General features: G+C 51.4%; 1 protein-coding gene and 1 long non-coding RNA gene across 7 annotated transcripts; one reads left to right on the forward strand and one right to left on the reverse strand.

The window, feature by feature from the left end:
• Nucleotides 1-1,565: 1,565 nt before the first annotated feature.
• Pwwp3a (PWWP domain containing 3A, DNA repair factor) lies at nucleotides 1,566-18,898 on the reverse strand. 6 transcript variants are annotated; one of them, XM_031349579.1, is made up of 15 exons: nucleotides 18,833-18,867; nucleotides 17,674-18,526; nucleotides 17,047-17,163; nucleotides 16,420-16,505; nucleotides 15,365-15,435; nucleotides 12,715-13,533; nucleotides 11,434-11,547; nucleotides 9,173-9,243; nucleotides 7,220-7,296; nucleotides 6,692-6,752; nucleotides 5,481-5,556; nucleotides 5,077-5,127; nucleotides 4,296-4,732; nucleotides 3,797-3,885; nucleotides 1,566-1,909 (listed from the first exon to the last, which is right to left on the reverse strand). In XM_031349579.1, the coding sequence occupies exons 3-15, from the start codon at nucleotides 17,101-17,103 to the stop codon at nucleotides 1,852-1,854; spliced, it is 2,067 nt and encodes a 688-aa protein (XP_031205439.1). In that variant the 5' UTR covers nucleotides 17,104-17,163; nucleotides 17,674-18,526; nucleotides 18,833-18,867; the 3' UTR covers nucleotides 1,566-1,851. The 6 variants fall into 6 exon arrangements, with proteins under 6 accessions (XP_031205439.1, XP_031205438.1, XP_031205442.1 ...); XM_031349578.1 differs by lacking the exon at nucleotides 17,674-18,526 and having other exon boundaries at nucleotides 18,833-18,898; XM_031349582.1 differs by lacking the exon at nucleotides 17,674-18,526 and having other exon boundaries at nucleotides 11,434-11,544; nucleotides 18,729-18,838.
• On the forward strand, nucleotides 14,063-16,267 carry LOC116076028. The gene is made up of 3 exons (XR_004112785.1): nucleotides 14,063-14,266; nucleotides 14,935-15,579; nucleotides 15,841-16,267. It is a non-coding gene; the product is annotated as an uncharacterized LOC116076028 (long non-coding RNA).
• Nucleotides 18,899-25,766: the final 6,868 nt, after the last annotated feature.

Consider the following 25,766-nt stretch of genomic DNA (forward strand, 5'->3'; position numbering starts at 1 on the left):
GATCATAACGCAAGGTGTAGAGAGAAATGTGGCCTGTGGACAAGTGGAAATACAGGCCATCGTCACCCACAGGGTGTTTAAAGTGGTCAAGAGTAAGGATGCTGCAGGCATCTGCTGAGGCCTGTATCTCCAGGATGGCCTGTGTGTGGGACCCAGGATGACAGCAGGCTGTTGTTCGCCCCAGGCTCACCACACAGTGGGGCACTGTCAGCCAGGTGGATGAAGTGCCACTCCTGATGTGAGACAAATCTGTTCTGGGGAGAAGCAACTCTAAGGCCATAGTCAGGTGCACAGGAGTGAAGCCTGTAGATACTGAGGGGGAACATGCACAGGCTCCTTGCAGTTCTCAAAGGCCTCCTACTCCCTGACGGAGCTATACATGGGCCAAGGGCAGGTCCACCTCCCAATGCCAACAGGAGGTTGAGTTCCTGGCACCAGGCCCCTTCTGGTCATTCTGCCCGGAGGCCCTGACAGCAATATTCTGATAGCTCAAATCCAGTGTCTTACCAAATTTCTGACCTGGTTCCCTCCACCCCCAATTCCTTTTTTTTCTTTTTAAGACAGGGTTTCTCTGTGTAGCCCTGGCTGTCCTAGAACTCACTCTGTAGACCAGGTTGGCCTCGAACTCAGAAATCCACCTGCTTCTGCCTCCCAAGTGCTGGGATTAAAGACATGCAGCACCACCACCAGGCTTCTACCCTCAGTTTTAACAAAGATGTAGAGAAGTTCAAGCCAAGAGGCCGACAGACAGTGCTGCCCACTGTGGTGCCTGTCCTGACAGGCCGAGTCTATACCCACCTATCTCTTACTATCCTGGCACACTGTGCTATCGGATGCAGGTGTCTAGGGTGATGCTTAATCATCTCCATTGAACCCACCTCTCCATCTCATTCAGAGATGGCCACAAGTGTCAAGGACACCCATGTGTTCCATACCCAGTAACCAAACACCTGGCTAAGTATCTCTGTGGGGCTTTGCAGCTGGCTGGCATAGCTCAGCACAGGGCCGTCCACTGCTGCCAGTGGACCCTGTCCACCCTCGTTCCAGGTAGACAGAGCTTCCACACAGCCTTGAGACTGTGCATCCAGTATGGCAGCTATGCAGGAATCTGCCTTTTCCTGCAGTCATCCCCACCACCCTCGGCCCAGAAGAGGTTTTTAGGTGGGGTGGCAGGGCCAGGCTAGAAGCCAGTGGTGGCAGCCCTGCGTGGATTCAGTGATTGGCTGTGTGGGGACAGGGAACGTGGGGTCAGGGCTGAGTGCAGCTGGCCTGCTCATCCTTGCAAGACTACATGGACACCAGTGAACAAACGTCCTAACATCTCCCACCTGTAAAGATTGTTGCTGCAAGCGTCCCCAACTCCTGCTCACCACACAGGAGTGGCAGAGAAGATTCCAGAAACCATAGAGAGGAAATAAGCAAAACAATGCCAGGGAAACATGTCAATGATCTGGGAGCCATGTGTTCAAATCAGTCTTTCCAGAAGCGTCTGTAGGGCTGACACACCAAGAAACCTAGGACGTAAAGCGCTCGTCAGCCACGCTGCGCAATGACCACGACACATGTGCATTCAACTCATTTATAGACAAATAATTAAAAATAAAACCAAACAGACACGCGTACACACACACACACACACACACACAAAACTTCCAGAAAGCAGCTGTTCATAGGTGCCAGCAGGCTTCTATTGTGTTGATGGCATCTAATCTCCCAGACTCAGGGCTGAAGACGCAGAACCCATGCACAGATCAAAGTCAGCACATTCTTAGGCCTCTTGCTTCTAGCACATTCTCGAGGAGTTCTCTGGCAGGCCATAGACAGTGCTGGCTGGCCAAGGAGACTGTGGCATCAGCGACGGCGACGGTTCCTCTCCTCCAGGAGTTCATTGTCAAAGATTTCCTTTTCCCTTCAAGAAACAAGAAACTGCCCGTGAGACTCAAGGGCCAAGTGGGCACCGACAACTCTAGAACAATCAGCACAGTGATGCAGGCTGAGCAGTGTGCATTTACACATTAAAGAAAACAGGCCACGAACAAGAAAGATGGTCTGCCATGGCGGAGTAGCTGACAGCAATGCTGGCACCCGATGAGGACACTGCAGTCTGGAAACTGAGAGGGCGATGTCGTGGGCAGAAAGCTGCTGACTGCCCCACAGAAGAAATCAAGACAGTAAACGTTATTGCACTGAATCTGTGGCCTTAAACTTTCCCAGGGGACCTGGGGATGGAACACAGGGCTCCGTGCAGACTAGAAAATACTCTGACCACTGGCTGACTTTTTATGTGTGTGACAAAGTCTCACATAGCCCAGGCTAGCCTTGATCTTACAACAGTCCTCCTGCTTTACTCTGCTCAATCACACTTGCTTTAAAGAATATTATTTCAGGCCAGGCGGTGGTGGCACACGCCTTTAATCCCAGCACTTAGGAGGCAGAGGCAGGTAGATTTCTGAGTTCAAGGCCAGCCTGGTCTACAGAGTGAGTTCCAGCACAGCCAGGGCTATACAGAGAAACCCTGTCTCGAAAAACCAAAAAAAAAAAAAAAAAAAAAAGAATATTATTTCAGGAGCTGGACAAATGGCTCATAGACTAAAACAACTTGCTGATCTTGCCAAGGACCTGAATTCAGTTCAGAGCACCCACCCCCAAGGTACCTCCATAACAACCATTCCTAACTCCATTTCCAGGAGATCCAAGGCCCTCTTTTGACATCTTCAGGCACCAGGCACACGCAGGTATTCATGTACACACATGCACAATATGGAGGCCACAGGGTGACACCATGCATGTTCCTCCATCTCCACCCTGAACCTGGTATTTGCTGATTAGGGTACTGACATTGAGCCCAGAATGTCTCCACCTTCCCAGGGCTGGAATCGGCACATGCAACCATTCCCAGCCTTTCCCACAGGCCCAGGGATGACAACATCCGCACTTCACTGACTGAGACAGCTTCTACAGCCCAGATAGGCTCCTCCTCACCTCGCAAGTACCAAGATGAGAACACTACATGTGTGTACTTAATATGGAGCCCGCGCCTGCTGAGAGCTGGCGACTGGATCAAAGCCTGAGGGTCTGTCCAGGGGTTCTTGCTGCAATGTTATCTCAGGGTCACAATCCTGCAAATGACAGGAGCTGACACTCCTGAGCAGGTCAGTGGACGCTGCCACCTAATATGGCTGCCCTGGGTACCAGGAGGTCCTGTGCCAGTGGCCCCGCTGTCCTCCTAGGGATGCCAACGTATTTTTAGAGGTTCTGGATGGAGACCCTATTTGTGACTGCAGGGGCATCCTCTGCCTGTCACTGCCCTGCCCTGCCTGTCTCCCACTGAAGTCTGGCAGCATGCCCAGAGGTGGATTAGAGGCCCTGGGGCCACACATTTTAGGAGTGCTGTAGGTGACAGGACAGGCAGCTTCAACTCACTGTTCTGCTGACGGCTATACTGCCTCTTAATCTAGCTCTGTGCTCTCCATCAGCCACAGGGGAGCAGGCGGGACAGCGCCCACAATGCTCCTCACAAAGAGATTTCAGGGGTCTTGAGCAGAGCACGCGACGGCCGGGATTGCAGAGGCGGCTGTGGCCCTGCCCTAGGGTCCTAGCTTAAGCCAGCCTGGCCCATAGCGGAACACAGCCCGCAGACCTGGGCCTATGTCCAGCCCTTGCCTGTAAAGAAGGCCCAGCTGACCCAGCACACCTCTGCACTGACACACAGCACCTGTACTGCCTGTGGACAGGGGCTTGGCCGCCCTGTCACAACAAGGGACACAGCACAGCACACGACCGTGGGAGGACCTACCGGTAGCTAAGTGTGGGGCCACGGATGTACTTCTGCTCAGCTGTCTTGTAGTCCACCGCCTCCACTGCGGAAATGGCGCAGATGATTGCCTGTGGAAGGAGGAGAGTTGGGCCATGGCTCAGTGAGCAGAGAGCTAACCTGACATGTTTGAGGCCTTGGGCTCCATTTCCAGTGTCACAAGCCAGTCATGGTCAAAAGCACCCAGTTTTAAAGTTACACACAGTAGTAGTTACGGTAATTACAGGGGTCAGGTACAGTGGTGGGAATTGTCCCAAGTACGTAGGAGGCTGAAGCAAGAGTGTCCCCAGTTTGAGGCCAGCCCAAGATACCAGGAGCACACAGCCCTACCACTGTTTTCTTTTCCAACTTATGTGAGCACGTCCCACCCCCAGCAACACAGGGATGGACGGACACAGGCTGTCAGCTTCTTCCTGGAACCCTTAGCAGGGACACGGTACAAGGCCCTGCTGTGCTGAGCATGGGGATCTGGGGCACCCACCTCGGGCAGCAGCACATCCAGGATGAAACGAATGCGGTCTCCACTGCCGCGCGCAGGCACCTCGCCATCCATGTCTCGGCAGATGCCCTGCAGGTACTCTACCACCTCATCCAGCTGCGCCTCATCCTCCAGGTATGTTTCCATGCATGTCACATACTGATTGGAGCTCAGGAATGTCTTCAGCCAGCGTGAGGGCTTGCGGCTGTGCAAGATAGCTCGCAGGTGGCTCTCTGCACCCTTGGCCTTCACGATGTACTCCACCAGCTTCTGGTTGGCTCTATCCCGTGCAGCCCTGGAGCGGTCAGGCAGTACCTTCCTGCATGGCCGCCACTGTCCCAGCTGGCTGTCCCCTATAGGCTCCTCAGGGTCCCCCTTGCCCAACTGAGGAAACCTGGTCCCCAGGACATCCTGTTGGATAGACTTGCGTACAGGGTAGCCTGCAAGAGGAGCACAAAGTCAGAGTTGATGTTCTCACCTTCCAACCTCAACCTCAGGCTCCTTCACCGACCCCTTCTACCGAGCTCCCATGCACACAAGGAGAATCTCCTGATAACCACTGGGTGTGCCAGCTCATTGTCTCAGTGTGAGGGCAGCACTCCTTAGATCCCCCAACCCCCTGCCTAGCACACATTATGCCCACACAGCAGGGCATGATGGCAGCTGGTGACAGAGCTCTGCACAGGATGTAATTGGCACTTCAGTGCATCCACCAAGGACAGCAGGAAGATGGTCTCTCAGGACCAAAAGTAGACCCCATGTTGAAGACCACTCTTATACTTACTGATATCAGCAGCGTAATATTCCAAGAAGGACCCAGCAAAGGAGCCGCAGCCTGTGGAAGGCACAAGAGAAGGCTGCGCTCAGACCTTCTGGTTTGTGCTTTACCCTGAGGAAGGTCTGTGGGGTGCGAGTCTGTCCACAACCCCAGGAAAGAGTTGCCAGGGGTTCAGGCGACAGCCAGAGTCACCACACAGAGGCAGAACTGTGTAGGGCCTTCAATGAGGGCTGTGCCTGCACCTGCGCCTGCTTCCACAGACAGAGTACTGTCACAGGTTAGACAGCCGAGAGGGAATGTAGGACGACAACTACATTTGTTTTGGCCCCTCCATCCTGCCCTCAACAGGAGCCAATGACAAGGTACCATCAACCTCACCCCACCCACTCCCTGGGGTGCTGCCCACATACCCAGCCGCACACGGTAGTCAGTGATAAGCGAGACACACCAGCCAATGGCCTGGGCAAAGTCTTCCTTGGCTCTGTCCTACAAAACCCAAAAGCTGGGTATAAGTTGGCTGTGTCAGCCCTAAAGGCACTCAACCTTAGTTTTCTAGGCTCCCAGGCTTAAGTGGGTACTGTGCGGCCAGGGCTCTCAGTCACTCCACTGCGGCCTGGCACTTTTGAGGGTATTACAGGCAGGCACTTTCAGGCTTCAGGAAGCCATTGAACTAACAATTGACCTTTTTGGTGTTTTTCAGACAGGGTCTCATGTAGTCCAGGCTTTGTATGTAACCAAGGCTGGCTCTTCAGCTCCTAATCCTCCTAACTCAGCTTCTAGCCACCCTCTAACTCCCCTTGGGGCTGCTGTGTCCCACACCCAGACTTGTGTGTGTGCTCATAGCGTGGAGGCCAGAGGCTGATGGGTACCTTCCCTGATCACTAGCCACTTCTTTGCTGACATAGTCGCTCACTGATCCTGGCTAGCCAGTGAGCACTAGGGTCCTCTCATTTGTTTCTCAGTGCTGGACTATGCCTTCCCATGGTGGGGTCTGGCAGTGAGTCGGAGCCTCATCCTGGCACGTTACTGACTGGGATGTGTGCTGAGACACTTCTGGTGTACATCTACAGCAAGCAGTACTTGCTATCACCTCAGCGTTCCCCAAGACCTACTCTCAGAGAGACTGACCACAACAGCTACACGCAGGAGCCATGGCACCCAACTGCACAGGGTACACCATCACCCCACAATCTGGTGTTTTGGTTTGAGTCAATAGAACAAAATTTTTCCTGGCCAGGGAGTCAAAGGTTATTCAGAAAAACAAGTTCAAATCCCCAGAACCACATAAAATCTGATGTGGTAGTGCAGGAGAGGCCCAGCCCTTCCAGGGTGACACAGATTCAGAGACGGGAGAATCCAGATACTCCAGGACCAGTGAGCCTGGGGTACATGGGGCCTCAAATAAGGGGAAAAAAACTGACACCAGTCAGCTGTCCTCTGACCTCCATGAGATGCCTTAGACATACCCACCTTTCATTCATGCTTATGTGTGCGCACACATGCACACATGTGCTCATGCACACATATGCTCATACACACACACACACACACACACACACACACACACACACACTCCAAAAGCAAAGCTCCCAGTGCCAACAGAGCACAGGCCACCACCTACCAGCAGTGCGTGCTTTTCCTTGCAGTCGAAGTGCTTGAGCCGTCGCAGCGACACAGTGATTCTTGACAGAGCAGAGGCCAAGGTGAGCACAGGTGGCCTCAACCCAGGAGAAGTACCCTCCTCCGAGACTTAACCCTGCTCTAGGCTGTAGCACCTCCATAGCACTGGGGGCCCAGGTCCCTACTCCAACCAGCCACCCTGGGTGCACACAGGTATCCAAGGTCACCTTCTTGAAGGTACCTGAGGGGACTCTGAGGCCACTGTGAGCAGGCTGGCCAGCTCATGCGGCTGCTGATGTGGGTGAGAACCCTTAGGCAAACTGGCCAGAACCAGTTCACTAAGAACCATGTTCTGCTGAAGTTCTGCTATGGTGCGGCATGCAGGGACAAAGGGTCCTGGCTGGAAGTTCTAGCCATCTGGCTGAGACACCAAGTGACACTGTGGACTCTGGACTATGTCGGCAGCTCTAGTCAGGACACCAAAAAGAATTCCCACTCCTGCCCATGCCCTAACTATGGCATCACTAACCCTCGGCCCTTGGGGTTCATGTTGCCCTCAATGAAGAGCACACTGGCCTTCTTGTCTCTCCGCCGGACGCTCTTCACCTGTGGGCAGATTAGGACACCACAGCATGAACAAGGGGCAGAGTGTAAGCTCTCCATCTCCTCCAAGGCCCTCTCTAGGGCTGGGCCTTGCCATTCGAGTGTTGAGGCGAGTGGGCAGGGTTTGTGCAACCCCACTGCTTCCTATGGCTCTGTGGTATTACGAGGTAGAATCCACAATTCTCCATCTGGGTCTTGTTCTTAAACCCTTGTGTGCATGTATAAGCCACAGACAGTGCAGGTACCATTACTGACCTTCCACCTTGATTGAGATGAGGCCTCTGTCAGTGCAACTGTACATTCCAGACACACGGTCTAGAGAGTCCTTCTGTGTCTGCCTCCATCTCCCCAGAATGCAGGCACACTACAGTCTGGCCTCCTGAGGGCTCTAAGAGCTAAACTGAGGCCTTTATTCTAGCACAGCCAGAGACTCTCAGAGCCGACCCAAGAGTCTCCCATAGCCCATGGCCTTGAACTGTTGTTGATGAGGATGACAGGTGTATGCCACCATGTCAAGCTCTCATCTTGGTCTCTTAGTAACATGCCACATCCCTGCCTATGCCTGTCTGCCTAAATTCCAGGTAACTGCCTCTGGGCTGAGTGGAAACTGTTCAGAGATGGGCACTAGGGAAACACAGACTCCACAGTATACGGCTGACTCAGCCCACTGTGGGGCCATAAGCAGTAAGCCTGGCAAGTCTCTTCCTAAGCAGGTCAGATGGTCTCCAGGACACCAACCCTCAGGTCTACCCTGTGCCTGGAAACTGTCAGCCCTGTGCACACACTGGAGACCAGAAAGGTGAGGACGGGGTTGAGGGAGGCCACTCAGCATCCCTGAGCCAGCTGCTTCCACAGTACTACTAGCATTCACTTTCACCCCAGGTCTTCTGTCTGTCCCTCTCCTCTGCTCCTCTTTTGGGATGGTCATGAACTCACCATCCTTCTGCCTTACTTCCCAAGTGCTGGAATGACAGGCCTGTGACACCATATACAGCCAACATTCCAGAATTAAACACCTGCACCACTTGACAAAAATTAACTGAGGCTTGGACTGTGGCCCTGGTGGCACAGTACTTGTCTCACTTGCAATGTCTCCACCTTTAAAGAACGGCAACAACCGAGCAGTCATGATGCACACCTTTAATCCCAGCACTTGGGAGGCAGAGGCAGGCAGATTTCTGAGTTCGAGGCCAGCCTGGTCTACAGAGTGAGTTCCAGGACAGCCAGGGTTACAGACAAAGCCTGTCTCGAAAAACCAAAAAAAAAAAAAAAAAAAAAAAAAAAAAAAGAGAGAGAGAGAGAGAAGTCCTCACAGGAGTGGTCGCAATGCCAGGAGCAGACTCACAGGCCACATGACAGACCTTGGGTGGGACTGAGACAAATCTGGAGATAGCTCTCATGATGTAGCCCAGGCTGGCCTCCAAACATTCTTCTGTAGCTAAGGACCATGAACTCCTGATCTTCTTACCTCAGCCTTCAGGGATGAGTATGCCACGCCGCCATGCCCACTGTCATCATGGGGCCTAAGTGCAGGGATTGAGAAGGGCGTAGCTTGGCGCCTTCATGGGACCTACCTGCGGGGTTGAGAAGGGCGCGGCCTACATGCGGGGTTGGGAAGGGTGCAGCTTGGTGTCTTCATGCAGAAGTTAGTAGCACACTGCTGACAGATTCCCCTGAGGCAGCTGGGCATGAGTTTCACTCAGAATGCCATGTGAAATGGCACTCATCAATGACCAGGCCCTGCTGTCGGGGGCTGTGCCTATGTCTGAGTCATTAGCACCCAGGCCTTTCAGCATTAACAGGGCTACCAAACTACCTGCTAGAGCAGGGGAACAGGCCTGATGATGAGGGACTCGGTGCCCTTGGCAGGTGCACTTACCACAGCTGGCCAGAATGGGTATTTTTGGTATTTAAGCCAGACCAGCATTCCTACTTCAAATGATCGTGGTTCTACAATAAAAAAAAGGGCAAAAAAAAAAAAAACAAAACAAAACAACCCAGATGAGTCAAATCTGCCTCACACAAGTACAGTACAGACAAGAAGCGTCAAAGACACCCACGCCCATCACTGTGCTGGTTACACCCAACTCCAACCTACCCAGGAACCCAGACACACAGAATGGTGTCTCAGTGCCCACTGTGGGGCAGGAGGCCATGACTGTATGTGTCTGACGTCCTGTGACGAGATGAAGCCAGCAGCAGGATGTTTGAGTTCCATATCAAAACCCCCCACCTCTGAGTTCTAGCACCCTCCAAAAGCAGACATTTAGAAGTCTGCACCCACACCAGGTGAGTGAGGTTCATGCTCAGTGCAGCGCCGCACCAAAATGTACATTATATCATCATGAGGCTCACAGAATACACTGTCCTCTCCAGGAACATTAAGTTCAAAGAATCTGAGAAACAGGTCACAAAATGCAGAAAACATAACATTCTTAGAGGAGGAAACATCACTCTTTGCTGTTGTTTGAGACAGGGTCTCTCTACTTACACCAGACTGGCCTGAACTCAGGGACCTGCATGTCCCTGCCTCCCAAGGGCTGGGATGACATTCATGCACATACCTAATGTACAGGACACTGAGCCTGGAATGGAACCCAGGCTTTTGTCAATGCTAGACAAGTTCTCTACCACAGAGCCACGGCCCTGCCTTTGTTATTTGTTTTTTTTTTTTTGTTTTTTTCGAGACAGGGTTTCTCTGTGTAGCTCTGGCTGTCCTGGAACTCACTCTGTAGACCAGGCTGGCCTCGAACTCAGAAATCCACCTGCCTCTGCCTCCCAAGTGCTGGGATTAAAGGCGTGCGCCACCACCGCCTGGCTGTTATTTGTTTTAAGGCAGGATCTTATTAGGTAGTCCAAATTGGCCTTCAACTTGCAGGGATCCCTCTGCTTCCACCTAGTTTTCTGCATAAAATTTAACATTTTCTACATGCCAAGAATCCCAGGATGAGCAACTGATATAGACTGTTATAGTTTTATCAGGAAAATGAGTGGAGGGGATACAGCCATGCCTCCCACCATGAAACCAGAGGCTTTGAAGAGCTCCCCAGGGCAGGAGGTGACAAGGCTCTTAGGAAGGGGACAGTCCATGAAGGAGAGCACCAAGCACCTCAGACATCCTGGCTGGGAACTGGCAATTGTCTTCAGCTTGGTGTGGTGGGTTAATGAGGCCATCAGCTCAAGCCTGCCACAGAGGACACAGGAGACTCTAAGGTCAGGATGCTGGGGTCTCTCTGCAGCCAGTCTGAGCTAGTCTTCAGATCTGATCCAAATGCTGAGGACTTATGAGGTGCAACTCACATCAGCACCCGGGGCCCTTCTAACAGTCTAAATACTCAGTGGTACTTAGTCCAGAGGACTCAGCAGTACTTAGCCGGGGGTACTCAGAGAGCACTCAGCCTGGGAACTCATGCCAACGAAAAAGGGAAGAAAGGTTAGATGGGGATGGAGTCTGGCTGGCACTCGCTAAGAACCCTAACACTCTGCAGGCCCCTCAGCCTGCCCCACATCACCCAGGCCACATCCTTGGCCTCCATGTACCCTACCTCAATGTGCACCTGGCTAAGGGACAGTCCTTGGGTTCCTCAGTGGCTGAGATGTGGCACTGTGCTCTCAGTGTGCCCCAACTCACTGTCATTCTCAGCTGCACACTGCATCATGTAGTACCCTTAAAGAAGAACCTACAGTTCCCTGGATGGACATGAACCACTGGTAAAGCTAGCTCTGCCCAACTTAGGGCAAACGAGCCTACATCTTTACTCAGTGCCTGGCTAGGGGACAGCCAAAGCTGGCCTCCATACACAGCTGGTTACCTTCTCAGGTCCTCGGCCTCCATTAGAGACAGAAGGACGACACAAGGCTCTAGACAAGTCTCAGGTCAGAGCATAGAAACTGAAACAGCATCACCTATGGAGGCACCTGACTTTCATCCCAGCGCTCTGGAAGCAGAGGTAGGCAGATTGCTGAGTTAGAAGCCAGTCCGGTCTACACAGCAAGTTGCAGGCCAATTAGAGGTACACAGTGAGACCCTGTCTAAAAACAAAACCAAAAAACTCCACCAGCACCAAACACCTAGCTGGCTCTATGGGATAATGCGCAGGACGGGCTCCTTACCCCGTTCTCAAGTGCAACCTCTCTTACCATGATAGAGGAGGATCCGGGGTGGCTCCTCCTCCTCCTCTTCTTCCTCCTCCTCCTCCAGCAGGGAGTGGATGGACTTGAACCCCGTGGATTCTTCTGAGGACATAGGATCTGCTGAGACAGGAGCACACCACTTAATGGCTTGGCTATTACTTCACCCTGCAAAGGGCTAGGGACAAAGGGCCGTCCATGAAAAAGGACAGATCCGAGCAAAATTCAACAAGGGTGCAACTCATGGCCAGAATTTGGTTTGTCTTCCTTTAAAATATTTCTCCATGTTTTTGTGTTTGTGCATGCCATTGTTTGTACATGCTTGAGTGCATTTTTTGTCTGCACGTGTATGCATGTATTATGTATGCTTGTGTGAGTCTTGTGTGTATGCGCCTGCATGTATGCATGTACATGCACTAGAGCACACATATGGAAACCAGAAGAACTTTGTGGAGTCAGTTCTCTCTACCCTATAGGCTCCAGTGATCAAATTCAGGTCACCCGGCTTAGTGGCAAGTGTCTTCACCTATGGAGCTGTCTTGATGGCCCTCCTTTATTGTTTCAATTCTGGTGCTGGGGATGGACAAAAGGTCTTGTTCTTGCCAGGCAAGCATTCTAGCTCTGAGCTCCAGTCTCAAGTACATTTAAAAAAATAAACAGAGAAACCAACAGTAGTGCTCGGGAAGCGTGCAGACTCCCTATATGATGTGGCCACCCAGAAAATGCAGACAATGAGTCCCCAGAACCAAAATGTGACTGCAAACAAGGCCAGACAGTCCCCTTCTCCTCAGCTGCTCCCTGTAGGCCATAGCAGGGCAGAATACGTTCTTGTGAGGCATCCTACTGTGTCTCACATCCACTCGGCCACGCACCCAATTTGTGAATCCTCCTGCCAGAGCTCAATGGGCGACAGGTTCACAGGGGACTAACCCTTGAGCTGCAGCCACACAGGTCTCAGTGTGATCTCAGACAGCTCCTGACACCAGGCCTCCTAATCCCCTCAGCTTCTCAGAGACCCCTCACTTACCGGGAGCATGCTGTTAACTCTGCAGTGAGCAACCACAACATAGAAGTGCTTAGCAGGGATCCATCCCTGCCTGGGTCAGCAGCTGCCTCCCAGCCCTGCCTGGCTCCTACTGTACTCAAACACAAAGAAATATCTGGGAGGAGATAAAGTCACTATACTTTAGGGGGATGGGCAGACCTGGGGACACCGAGCCTTTTACATACAAACAACATGCCCGAGGCACACCTCAGAACCCCACAGCAGGCGGCTCTGTCCATGGTTACCTTCCTCTGGTTTGTCACCCTCTCCAGTACCGCACAGCATCATGACCTCCCCAGAACAGCTCCTAGGGGAGGACGCTGCCCCCACAGTTCTAGTCCCCAGCTGCCTGGTGGGTGGGTTCTGGCCTCCATCCAAGCGTGGCCTCTTTGTGGGGCATCCTCTGCTTCTCTCAGAGGCCGAGAGCAGCCTGATGTTGCCTGATGATTCGACCCAGTCACAGGGATCCTCCTCCCAGGTTTGGGAGGGCAGCCTAGGTGAAGCCAGGGCCACACAGCTGCTTGCCTGTCCCTCACTCTCTGAGACACTTTCTCCCTTGGAAAGGCTAGACTCTGATCTTCGGTGCCGGGTAGTTTTCACTCCCAAATTCCTCTGCCTCTTTTTGGTTGTGCTCTCCTGCCCATGGTCCAGCTGTAACCCAGAATCATCCTGAGACTTGTCTCCAGTGGGGGCAGGCACTTCAGCTCCTGGGGCTCCACTCTCTGAGAGGGCTGTCTTGGAGCCCACTTTGCACCTGAGATCTTCCTCAAATGCGGATGACGGCGACAGGCTTTTTGGACTGCACTCCCACCTCCTGCTGGATGCGCACTCGGCTACCACAGTTTGACCATCTTCACCGAGGAAAGATGGAGCAGCAGCACTGGAGACCTGTGAGGCCACATCTGCATCTGGCTTCTCCTTCTGTGACAGTGTGGTCCCATCTTCTGCTGGATGACTTTCAGGACTCAGACTGGTCCTTTCATTCAAGACATCCAGGGCCACTCGCAGGGAGCGTCGGTAAGTCAGCTCCTCCAGGGGAGTAGCCGGGACTTCATTCTGAGAGGCTATGGGGACAAAGATACACAGTGAGGGTTCCACATGGATGCCTAGGGCTCACAATCACAGCCATGGAACAATAGAGTCAGTAACTACTCTGAGTGCCACGCACCCATCCCCACAAGAAGACAAAGCTAAAAGATGGCTATACACTCACTCAGGTTTATGACTTAAGATAACAAACCCAGACTGACCTCAGCCTGACTGGCTAAATGTTAAATCCCTCCAAGTCCTAGAGCAACACTGCACAAATGGATTTGGATGTCTCGAGAAAGCAGCACTCTAAGTGAATGGGATGGCGGCACAGCTTCACACTTGCTAGGCACACCACCTCCCTCTATTAGACCCACACTTGACAATTGCTTAACAAATACTAAAATGTGCTCACAAGCAAATAGCCCCCAACATTCTGGGCCCACACAAGGATGCCCATACTCAATAAGCAAGGTGATCAGCACAGCCCACAGCTCCCCATGCAGCTGTGGACTCCTAGGGATGAAGTCCTTGTTTCCCCTGGGCTGGGCCTGTCTGAGGGAAAGTTGATGCTACTGCCGGGCTCTGCTGGGTATCTAGAACACTCTCCATGTACACCTGTGCCAGGTCTGGAGTGGGATGCAGAAGGAGTCTAGCTCAGCCACTCGAGGAAATGACAGCAAGTGCTGAACTGAGGCCCTACACATACAAAGGAAGCCAAGTCCCAACCGCCATGACTCACCCACGGCACCTTCGAATGACACAAAGGTAGAGCACGGAAGCTGACCACTCTGACCTTGCTCCCCTGGCCTTTTTATAATTGGCAATTTATGTACATTATGTATGTCTGCATGCGTGCATCTATCTATCTCTATGTTATGTATGCATGTGTCTCTGTATGTTATGTATACGTGTCTGTATATTATGCATGTCTGTGTTATACATATGTGTCTGTTTGTATGTCTACATGCATGTATGTATGTATCTGTCTCTGTTATATTTGCATGTGTGTCTGTCCATATGTTATATATACATGCTGTGGTCCCAGGACTGAATATAAGGCTTCCCGTGAGCAGGGTTCCCTCTGTCACAGGCAACAGCCTCAGCCTATTATTTATTACTAAGGATGCTGAGTGAGTGTCTGGGGCCCAGCGAGGACAGGACGTGAGATCGCACTCACTCCGACTTCCTAGTCATTCCTGACCCTGAGCCTCAGTCCATTTTCATCCCTACATTGTAACCTCAGAGAGGGCTCTTTGCTCCTGTATGTGGGGCGGGTGTCCTCTCCTGGTCTCCATACCCATCACAAGGCTCTAGGGTGGTTCTTACCATCTGGCAGATCTGGTTTGGGGCAAAAGTCTAAGAAGCAGTTAGTTGGGTGGTGTGGAAGATCCCAGCTAGAACCCGGGCGTGGAAAACAATCCCTGTAATCCCAGCCCTAGGTTCAAGCGGGAAGACTGCCGCCACTCCCCAGCCTGCCTAGCTGCAGTGTGAGACTCCAACTCCAGCAAAGCAGCACACTATGTAGAAGCAGCAGCCATGCGGCTCAGGTTGCCTTCATCCCCAGCACTGCCCACACGCGAGAAGACAGAGCTGGTAGGATGGGGAGTGTCTAAGAGGCCCTGGGCTGTTCCAGCACCCTTGCATAGGGAGCGGTGGCACTCACAGCACTGGGGAAGTGGAAGCAGAAGGATCAGGAAGGAGTTCAGGGTCAGCCTCTGCTACAGTGCTTTCAAGACCAACTTAGGCTACATGTGACCTTGCCTTAAAAAAGGAGGGGGAAGCGGGCAAATCCATGTTTTTCCTTTCTATGGGGTCCCCTGTGGCTGCACCACAGCACCTTAGTGGCCTGGCTAGAACTCTTACCCAGGAAGGCAGCAATGTTCTCAATGTGCGACTTCTGCAGTGCCTCCACGGCTGAGCTCTTAACCTGGATCCTGGACGACAATGAGCTGGTTAGTGCCAGCAGCCTGCAACCCAACTGTCCAGATGTCCCTCTCAACCTTCCACTCACACACAAAGTCACCATGAAGGAAGGACAGGGACAGATGCTGCCAAGGGAACACATACAGCCAACCAGGGTGGGTATGCCCCCTCTTTTCCATTTTTGCCCCTCTTTTAAGAAAGAAAAGGTCTGCTGGAGTTAAGAGTAAAAATAAATTCAAATTGGGACTTTCATGAGGCGAATCCGACTTTCAACTGCACAAATAACTCCTTTGTTAGGTTTTCTGAGTAGCTGCTAATGTCACCAAGAGCTGTTTACAGCCCAGCAGGCTCGTTTTAGTTTAAAAGGACTTGCTTTCCTTTTAAACTCAAGTATTCAATTACCTTCCCTGCCGCAGGGAGAGCGGGAAGCTGGGGACTCTCTGGTGGCGGGCTCTGAAGACAGTGGCAGGAAGGAGCGGCCAGGAGGGACCCAGGAGACAAGCGGCTAGTGGACTCTTCAGAAGGACGGCAGGCACCACAGGCCCACACCCACATCGTCCTTGCTGGTGACCCATGAAGGGTCACCAGGTGCAGGACAACAGAGTCCTGCCGCCCATCTGCCTTTCCAGTATGAAAAAATTTCTTTTCTTAGTGGAGCAGTGAGCCTGGCACAGGTAGATCAGAAACAAGTCCTTGGTGGGGGCAAAGACCCCAGGATGGATCCCTGAGAATAACTTCTATCTCTCTGCCCTTGAGATCCAGCTCCCTGTAGATCCCCTGCACCTCATGTAATAAGACCTTCAACCTGAAATTGGTGTCAAATAAAATCTATTGTCCTTCCTATAAGATTCTTAGCGTGGAAACACGGACGCAGAGAATTCATAAGCCCAGCAGAAGCAGGCTTCTCTTTCCTTTGTGAGAAGCATATCAGAAACATCAGACAGAAGGGGAAAGACAGTATTAGGAAAACAAAAGCAGAAACAGCCACACTCAACTTGTCCTTTAGTGAGAGTATCTGCACATCTAGGAAGAATTCCTTCTTTCTCTTGTTTTTTGCTGTAGTCTCAGTTCTGGCCAAAACCTAAGTGTGAAAAAAGAAGAATAAAAAAAGAAATCTTGTTATGGCAATGGAGGGATAGACAGCAGAACCCTTTCCCAGGCGGCAGCCACAGCATTTAAAAGAAACCTGACTTGAACTCCTCTTACTCAGGCATAAACTGAGGCCCCCAAGCCCACCGCTATCCCAGGACAGGGCCGGAGCTCGGCACTTCCTGCTGACTTGCTAGATAGAGCCGCAGTTATCCTTGTCTGGGGCTCATAGCAAGGCCCTCCCGTGGTCACAGCCTTCTTAGAGCTGACTCCGTTTTTTAGGTGTTTTTTTTTTTTTCCTTTAGTGTGAAAAATTAAAGACAATTCTGGATATAGGGCCTCCCTCCTAAGCACCAGACCAAAACCCCCTGGAGTGGAGGGAACCCTGGGACTCGTGCCAATAGATCCGGGTGCCAAGCATTCAGGCTCAGCTCTCTCTCAGAGTCACTCTGAGAGAACAGAGCCTGATAAAGACTTTATTGTCACCAAAAGTCATTTCTAATTCCTGAAATTAAGAGAGTAAGGGCTGTCACCTTCGCAGGCCACAATCGCTTCTCCCATCGGCAGAGGACATACTTGGCATCCGTCATGACTCAGAAAGGAGTATGTGAGCTCTCGGCACTACAGGCTTGACTGATGCCAGAGGTCCCCTGCAACAAAATGTGTTTTTAAAAAGGTGCTGCTTGCATATTCACACATACACAATCTTCCAGGACAGAGGCTAGCCTCACATACAGCTTCTAGGACACGGGTCAATTCAGAGCCTGGCCTTGAGACGGTGGGCAAAAAGCCAAGGGACAGTCAAGTGCAGGGCCCTGGAATTTGAGGAAATGTCTTGTTTTCTATAAATAAAATTCAACAGATTCCCTCTTCAAGGTTGCACGCAGACTATTCTGATGGCACATGCAGCAGCAGCAGCAGCATGCGTTTTGAACAAGCGAAGTTCACAAACCCTCCCTGCCTCAGGCCTGAAGGGTGGCTGCAGCACAACACACTCCACACATACGGGCTACCCCATTCCCTGGAAGGACAGGGACAGATGCAGGGCTCACGACATGACACCTCTGGCAGAAGCAGCCAGGGCTGTGGACAGAAATGGAAAGATGGGGGAGGGGGACCAAAGCAGAAGGCAGGACAGCAGCAACAAGAAGGGAACCTACCAGCAGAAACAAGGGTTTATGTGGTAGAAGGGTTCATACGCAGGAGAGGTTTTCCAGAGGGATTATAGGCAGCAGAGCTGGGGGAAGAGGGTTCCTAGTAAGGATGGGAGTTCATTAAAGCAGGGTGGGGTTTCAGGAGATAACAAGGACTCTGCGCAGCAGTTATGGGAATTCAGGTAACAAAAGATAAGGCTCGGTAGCAGGGACTGGGGTTTGGACACCAAGTATGTCCATAGCAAAGGAGGAGGTTCAGGTAGGAGTCAGGTAGAAGAGGTAGGGTTTGCAGCAAGGAAACAAAGATGGGGTTCACACAGGAACTGAGATTCAGGCTGTAGAAACTTGAATTCAGCAGGAAATACAGGGTTTACAGCAATGAATGGGAGGTCAGGTTAGAGGGAGTGTGGGCCACAGGGACTGCGATTCTTAAACTCCGGGGTTCACAACAGGGGATTCACGAACAGGGTTCGAGCAGCAAACTGGAGGCTTAGACTGCAAAGGGGGTCCAAAGGGAAGAAATAAGACAAGAAATCAGAATTTTCAGCAAGGACATAAATTCAGGCTGCAGAAACGGGGTACCAAATCCACGATTCAGGCTGCACGGGAGAGGGGGAGGTGGTGAAATATTGGGTTGATACTGCAGAGGTCGGGGTACCGGGTTAATAGGGGGCTTCCAGCATGAAATTCGGGGTCTCAGAAGGGACACGGGTTCAGGCTTCAAAGAGGGGGGATAAGGTAGGAAACTCGGGGCTCAGGTTGCAGAAGAGATATCTAAGGCCGGAAATACGGGGTTCAGGCTGCAGAAGATAGGGATCAGGCCGGAAATACGAGGCTCTCGGCAGGGATGGGGCTCAGGCTGCAAAGAAGGGGATTCAGATCAGAAATACAGGGTTCGGAGCAGGTAACTGGAGGTTCTCAGCCCCCAAGGGCCTCGGCCGCACGTGGGCCCTGCGCAGAACCGGACGCGGCCCAGCTGGTCCGGCCCAGCCGCCGCCCTTCCCCAGGCTCTCCGCCCGCGCCCCGCCCGGCCCTCCCAAGGCCGCAGCGGGCTCACCCACCCCCAGCCCGCCTGACGCAGCGTCCGAGCCTGAGCGACCAGGCCGCGGCGGTCCCAACGGCGGAAGCCCGCCCGCCAACCGCCGCCGCAAGCCCGCGCGCTCACCGCCTCCGCCGCAGCGCAGATCCCCGCGGGCTGGGGGCGGGGCCTGCCTCGCAGCGGCGCCGAGTCCCGCCCACACTACCGCCCAATGGGAGCTGCGTACCTGCGCCTTGGCCCCGCCTCCCAAGAGCGCGCCACCTCCTGCGAGACACGCCTCAGCCCTCCCGTCCGGCCCTCCACCGCCGCCCTCCCCGCCCCCTGCCCAACTTGTAGCGTGCGCGGCTAGGGCTCCCCCTGGGCCCGAGGCAGGGTAGACCCCGAGGCCCGCTCCAAGTCGCACCCTCCGCTACTGGCCAATAAGAAGATGGAGCTCGCATCTTGGCCCCTCCCACAGGCGGCTGCGGCCTCCCTAGGTCACACCTCTGCCCGTAGTCCACGCCCCTCTTTTCCCACAGCCAGCGGAGGTTCCTGAGAGGGAGTGAGGAACCTCTTTCCAGTCGGATTCCCGCCTGCGAGACAGACCCGGGGTGGGGGTGGGGGGTTGGGAAGGCCTCACGAGCTTCCGATTCACACCCCAGAAGGAAGTTATCCCACCCCAGTGGGAAAAGAAAAGCCATCCAGGGCGGATGGCCATGTCCTGGAGTGGAAATAGAATGTGAGATGACCTCCTACCTAGGTCCTCAAGCATAGGCAGCAACTGGGAGGGAGGGGGGCTGCATCCAGCACCTCCGTGGATTTTTCTAGAACTGGAAGCTTCCAGTTTGACTGCAGACAAATGTTTTTTGTTGTTGTTTTGGTTTTGGGGTTTTTTTTTTGTTTTGTTTTTTGGTTTTTCGAAACAGGGTTTCTCTGTATAGTCCTGCCTATCCTGGAACTCACTCTGTAGACCAGGCTGGCCTCGAACTTAGAAATCAGCCTGCCTCTGCCTCCCAAGTGCTGGGATTAAAGGCGTGTGCCACCACCACCCGGCAATGTTTTTGTTTTTTGAGACAGGGTCTTTCTGTATAGCTTTGGTTATCCTAGAACTCACTCTGTAGACCAGGCTGGCCTCAAACTCCACCTGCCTTTACCTCCCAAGTGCTGGGATTAAAGGCATGTGCCATCACTGCAGATGAGATTCACACTCAAGTTCTTAGCTAGGGCACTATGGCTGCTGTCTCTGACCTAGTCTCTCATGGATTTTTTTCCTTTTTAAAATGATTTACTTATTCCCATTTTATGCATATTGGTGTTTGCCTGCATGCATGTCTGTGTGAAGCTGTCAGATCTTGGAGTACTACAGGAAGCTGTGAGCTACCATGTGGGTGCTGGAATTTAAACCTAGGTCCTCTGGAAGAGCAGTCAGTGCTCTTAACCACTGGAGCCGTCTCTCCAGCTTGTCTAAAAGGCTTTTTACTACATTTATTACAGATGAAGAGCAAGCATTACTGTTGGCTACAGAGGTGAGATGACGAGCCTGCGCCCTCAGTGTCCTTAGGATGGTGGCTTGTGCCTCGAGTTTGATGGCAGTTCTAGGGTCTCCTGGCATCAATGGCCAAAGAGGGCAGTGTGTATGGATGCTCCAGGCCACTGGTTCTCAGATAATTCTCTTGAAGTGAGAATTGTCACCAAGCATTACTAGTCTGCATAAGGTTGGAGATTATGCGTGGTGGAGGGGATGTGGGTGAGTGGGTGGTGTGAACGTGTCCATGGGGTGAGTGTATGAGCGTGTGGGTGGTGTGAGCGAGTCCATGGTGTGCATGGGATGGCCAGGTCTCTCAGCAAGGCTGGTTTTGTAGGTCCACAATTGGAAAGCAAGGCAGAAGCATTGTGCAACAGATACGGTAATGTAAGGAGTTAGTTAAACCCAGTCACCAGTTAACCACCCCATTCATCAGTTTAGCCATTTACCAGTCAACCTATCTGTCTAGTAACCTGTTCATGGTTTAACCAACTTGCTGGTTGATCCAACATTACTAACTCACTTATCCATGAACCACTTAACTTGGTCCCTGGTTAACCCACTCGCCATGCACTCCTCTTCCTCGGCTTCAGTGAACAGATGTGCCAGGGCCAGGCACCTGGGAACCAAGCCCTTGACCCCCACTGCTAGTACAGTTCCCCATGTCTTCCTGGTGGGGTCCTCTGAGGTTCCATGACAAGTGACTGTCCCATCCGCTGTGAACTGAATTTGCTACATCAGGGCTAAACTGTAAAAGTCGAGCAGAGACACAGTGGGGGCAGCACCGTTCCCTGAAGTCCCCTCACAGCCTAACTGTGGCCTTGGATGTTGGGAGGAGTGATGCTCCCTTACATCAGAGATGTTGACATTCTGATGTAATCTTTCAGAACACCCACAACTGGAAGTTCTCCGAACTAGTGTGCAGCTTCAGTCTTAGGTCCATGGCTCACTGGTACACGCAGTGCATCTCTCAGCCCTCAGCAGGAAACAAAGAGGAAAAGTCCAGGGAGATGGCACAGGAGCTAGAGGGCCAGTAGTGCAAATGAGAGAACCGGAGTTCGATCCCCAGAACCCATGAGAGATGCCAGATGCCTGGAGCTTGTGTTCATATGCACACATACACACACACACACACACACAGAGAGAGAAAGAGAGAGAGAGAGAAAGAGAGAGACAGAGAGACAGAGAGACAGAGGTGGAGCTGTGGTTAACAGTGCAGACTGCTGCTCTTGTAGGAGACCTGAGTTTGATTCCCAGAATGGACATCAGGCAGCCAACAGCAGCCTGTAACTCCAGCTTCAGGGGACCTGATGTAATCTTTTTACCTTCACAGGCACACAAGAGTGAGCAATTGAGCACACACGAGTGTGCACACACACACACACACACACTGTCTAGCAAAGGTAGGAGACAGGGAGCACCCCCTTAGCCACTGAGGCTGCAGCACAGTCCTTCCTACATCTTGACTCAGTCTGGAAAATGCCTTCTTCAAATTCAACCCCTCAGAGTGAGAGATTCTCACTCCTGAAGATTTGCCCTGAGGAAAGATCAGTGGCCAAAGCTGTCTGGGCACAGACCAGTCACACAGTATCATGGCTTAGAAAAGAGCCAACTCCCTTGCTCCTCTAGCAAGCCTGTTATCCTAGCACTTGTGGGATAGAGGCAGGAATTCAAGGATCAAGAGTTCAAGGTTATCTTTAGCTCCTTAGTAAATGTGAGGCCAGCCTGGGCTAACTGAGACCCTGTCTCAAAACAAAACTTAAGAATAATAAAAGACAAAACAAAAACAGCGTTAGTTGTCCTTGGTCACTAAGCCCTGGGGACATTTGTTACCAACCTTGTAACACAGGTGGGATTGGTGCTTTTTAGGTTGGACATAATCATCAGCCTGTGGTCTCGTTGTTCCTGGAACACCAGCCTGCTGCAGGTACTCCTCAGTCACTCACTCTGTATGACAGAAGATAGGGGAGGGAATTCATTTCACCAGCTGGCTTCAGAATTCATTTTCTGAAATGCAACCGGGCTTGTTTAGGAAAATGCCTTAATTAGTCCTGGGGGTGGTAAAGGAGGCCCGGAGGACAGGAGATAAAAGGACCTGCAAAGACACAGCCAGGCTCCTCCACAGGAGGACACAGAAGCGCCTGACACAGAGCTAGCACAACTCTGAGAGGTGGGACCTGAGATCAAGAGCCAGGAACAGATGGGATGGCATGCGACCTTCCGTGTTGCCATCTCAGGCCCCGGGGCTGCAGTGTGAGGATGGTGAGACCTTTCCTGAACTGAACCTCACATCCACAGGTAAGGGACACATGCCTATCTCCCACAAAAGGAGGATACCAAGATGGTTATTCAAAAGTCCTGAGTGCCTGAGACACCAGGAACACCAATCAAGTGATTAAAACACAAATATATATTTTGGCAGTTTAGTGGGGCACTGGGTCTCATGTGGGCTCCCACTGCTGCTTCCCCTCTTTGGTGCTGGGATGTACCACCATGCTTGGTTTTCATGGAACTAAGGATGGAACAAAACCAGGGCTCTCTGCCCTTTGTTTTGTTCCTGAGGGGTGTGTGTGTGTGTGTGTGTGTGTGTGTGTGTGAGAGAGAGAGAGAGAGAGAGAGAGAGAGAGAGAGAGAGAGAGAGAGAGAGAGAGAGATTTCTTGAGAATGTAGCCTAGTTGAATCTTGAATTGCTGATTCCCCTGCCTCAGAAGCGCTGGAATGACAGGCATGTGCCACTGTGCTTAGCTCTTGGTGACAGTGGGTAGAGGGTTGCTTATTTTGAGACAGGGTTTCACTGGGTAGACCAGGCTGGCCTCAAACCTGTCTCTGCCGCATGAGTGCTGGGATTAAATCCAGCTGTTTTGTTTTGGTTTTGTTAGTTTGTTCAAGTCAGTGTCTATGTGGCTCTGAAACACAGAATGTAGCTCAGACTGTCGAAGCTCAGGGTTGTCTCCTGCCTCAACCCACAAGTACTGGGGTGAAAGGCGTGCACTGCCATGCAGCACATCCTGGTTTATAAGCAAGACTCTGGTTCCATGGACTGCCCTTGGCTGTGGAGCTGCCACAGAGTAGACAGCAGGCAGGTTCCTCTGTTTTCTTTGGCCTTCTTTTTGCATTGATTACACTGAACTTGCAGTAATTGTCTTACTAGAAGAAATAAAAAACATGAGTTGGGCATAGTGGCACACACCTTTAATTCCAGCACTCAGAAAGCAAGGGCAGGCAGATCTTTGAGTTCGAGGCCAGGCTGGTCTACAGAGTGCATGCCAATCTTGTCTCAACAACTAATAATAATGACAAAAACAATAAATAAGCCTGTATATTAGGAATCCATAGCTAGTCTATAAAAAATATCCAGGAAGGCTTAGGGTCAGGTGTCCTGAACCCCGTGGGGTGCTCAACAGAGCCATGGGCTCCATACCAGACACTTCCCCAGCACTTCCCCAGCCACGCATGTGCAGACCCCAGCATCCGCTGGAGGAAGAGTCACCTCCACTAAGACTGGACTGCTTGCTTTTTTCTTTCTTTCTTTCTTTCTTTCTTTTTTTTTTTTTTTTTTTTTTTTTTTTTTTTTTTTTTTGGTTTTTTTTTTTGTTTGTTTGTTTGTTTTTTCTGAGACAGGGTTTCTCTGTGTAGCCCTGGCTGTCCTGGAACTCACTCTGTAGACCAGACTGGCCTCAAACTCAGAAATCCACCTGCCTCTGCCTCCCAAGTGCTGGGATTAAAGGCAAGCGCCACCACCGCCAGGTAAGACTGCTTTCTGATCAGAGGAGCATCTAATCCCCAAGAGATTGTGTATGTCTGTTCTGCTGAGGTCTGCAGTGTGAACACCCACAGCTCCAAGTGCCTTCGGCTCCTGCAGGTGATGGGTTTGAGTCGCGGCGGGACGCGTCTGCAGACACCAGGCTTAGACAGTTCCACGTGCAAGAGGTTTAATTGAGAGGGAGTGGAGGAGAGCTGCACAGAAATAGAGAGGGGAAAGAGAGAGAGAAAAAAGAGAGCAAGATGGAGGAAAGTACATATATATATATATATATATATATATATATATATATATATGCCGTGACGTAGCAGTCCAGGTAAAGGTGGCAGCTGAACCCAATGGATTCTGGGAATATGGTGGCCGTTGCCCTAGCGACAGGTCTGTGGACCCGCCCATATCCGCCACAGGTTCTGGATGCTAACAGCAGGTACTCTGGGTGCAGCAAGATGGCTCAGTGCTATGCATAATATACATGATGCAGAAATAAGGGGTGCATATGCACCCCTCCCACTGTGTGGGATCCCCATACCTCAGTGCTTCTCCACAGAATGGAGAAACATTGTTGGCTAGAAGAACCCTAACCCTAACCATGTTTAAAGAGTTAAGAGTCATAGTTCTCAACATGCTGGTCTTGATTCCTTTGAAGTCAAATGACCCCTTAACAGGGGCCACCAAAGACCATGTGAAATCATGGATATTTACATAATGATTCATAACAGTAGTAAAATTACAGTTATGAATTAAAAATTTATAAGATTTTATAATTAGAAAATTACAAAAATAATTTTATGGTTGGGGGTCCCCACAACATGAGGAACTATACTGAAGGGTCACAGCATTAGAAGATTGAGAAGCACTGAGTCAGATGGACGATCTGGGCCACTTTCTGTATGCTCACAGGCCTACCTCAGCCCTCCACCTTGTCCTAGTTCAGTATCTATGTCACTCCTCATGAGACTCAGAGCAGGGTGACGTCAGTCAGTGACATCATATTTATATGGGGTCCCACCCAAGTTATAGCACAGAGATCAACAACTGTCCTGGGGATGTCATACAGACATGTCACAAAGAGAAATTTGCCATCTCATTATCCCAAATACCAAGATGAAGTGAGAATTCTGGAATTTTGGTTTCTTTAAAAAACATGCCAGGTGGTGGTGGTGGCGCACACCTTTAATTCCAGCACTTAGGAGGCAGAGGCAGGCAGATTTCTGAGTTCAAGGCCAGCCTGGTCTACAGAGTGAGTTCTAGGACAGCCAGGGCTATACAAAGAAACCCTGTCTTGAAAAAACAAAACAAAAATAAAACAAAACAGAAAACAAACAAAAAAAAACACAGGAAGGAATATTATAAGAATAACTTCATTGTAGGTGTGGGACTAGGACGTGGGCTGCTTCGGACTGTCCACAGCAGCTGGCTAACCCCAGGTGTGGGACGTGGGCTGCTATGGACTGTCCACAGCAGCTGACTATTTGCCCTGGGCTCTAGCAGGGCATGGTTTTGTCATCTGTGGATAGTCTCTTTGCTTGTAGCTCCTTCCCACTTGTGGGGTCTGGGGCTGCAGATATCCCTTGGCTGGTAGCTGATCCACTTCAGGCCCTGCCTCTGCTCCAGACTGCTTCCAAGTCTGTGCCACAAGTCCCCTTATCATGATATTAGTCTATGAAGTAAGGATGCTACACTTTAAACCTTTAAACAAAGATGCCCTTGTTTAAAATAAATTTTTCTACAACGTTGTGATGGCTATTTCTTTTTTTTTTCTTTTCTTTTCTTTTTTTTTTTTTTTTTTTTTT

This window comes from Mastomys coucha, unplaced genomic scaffold (assembly GCF_008632895.1).
Source record: "Mastomys coucha isolate ucsf_1 unplaced genomic scaffold, UCSF_Mcou_1 pScaffold4, whole genome shotgun sequence".
NCBI classification, from domain to species: Eukaryota; Metazoa; Chordata; class Mammalia; order Rodentia; family Muridae; genus Mastomys; species Mastomys coucha.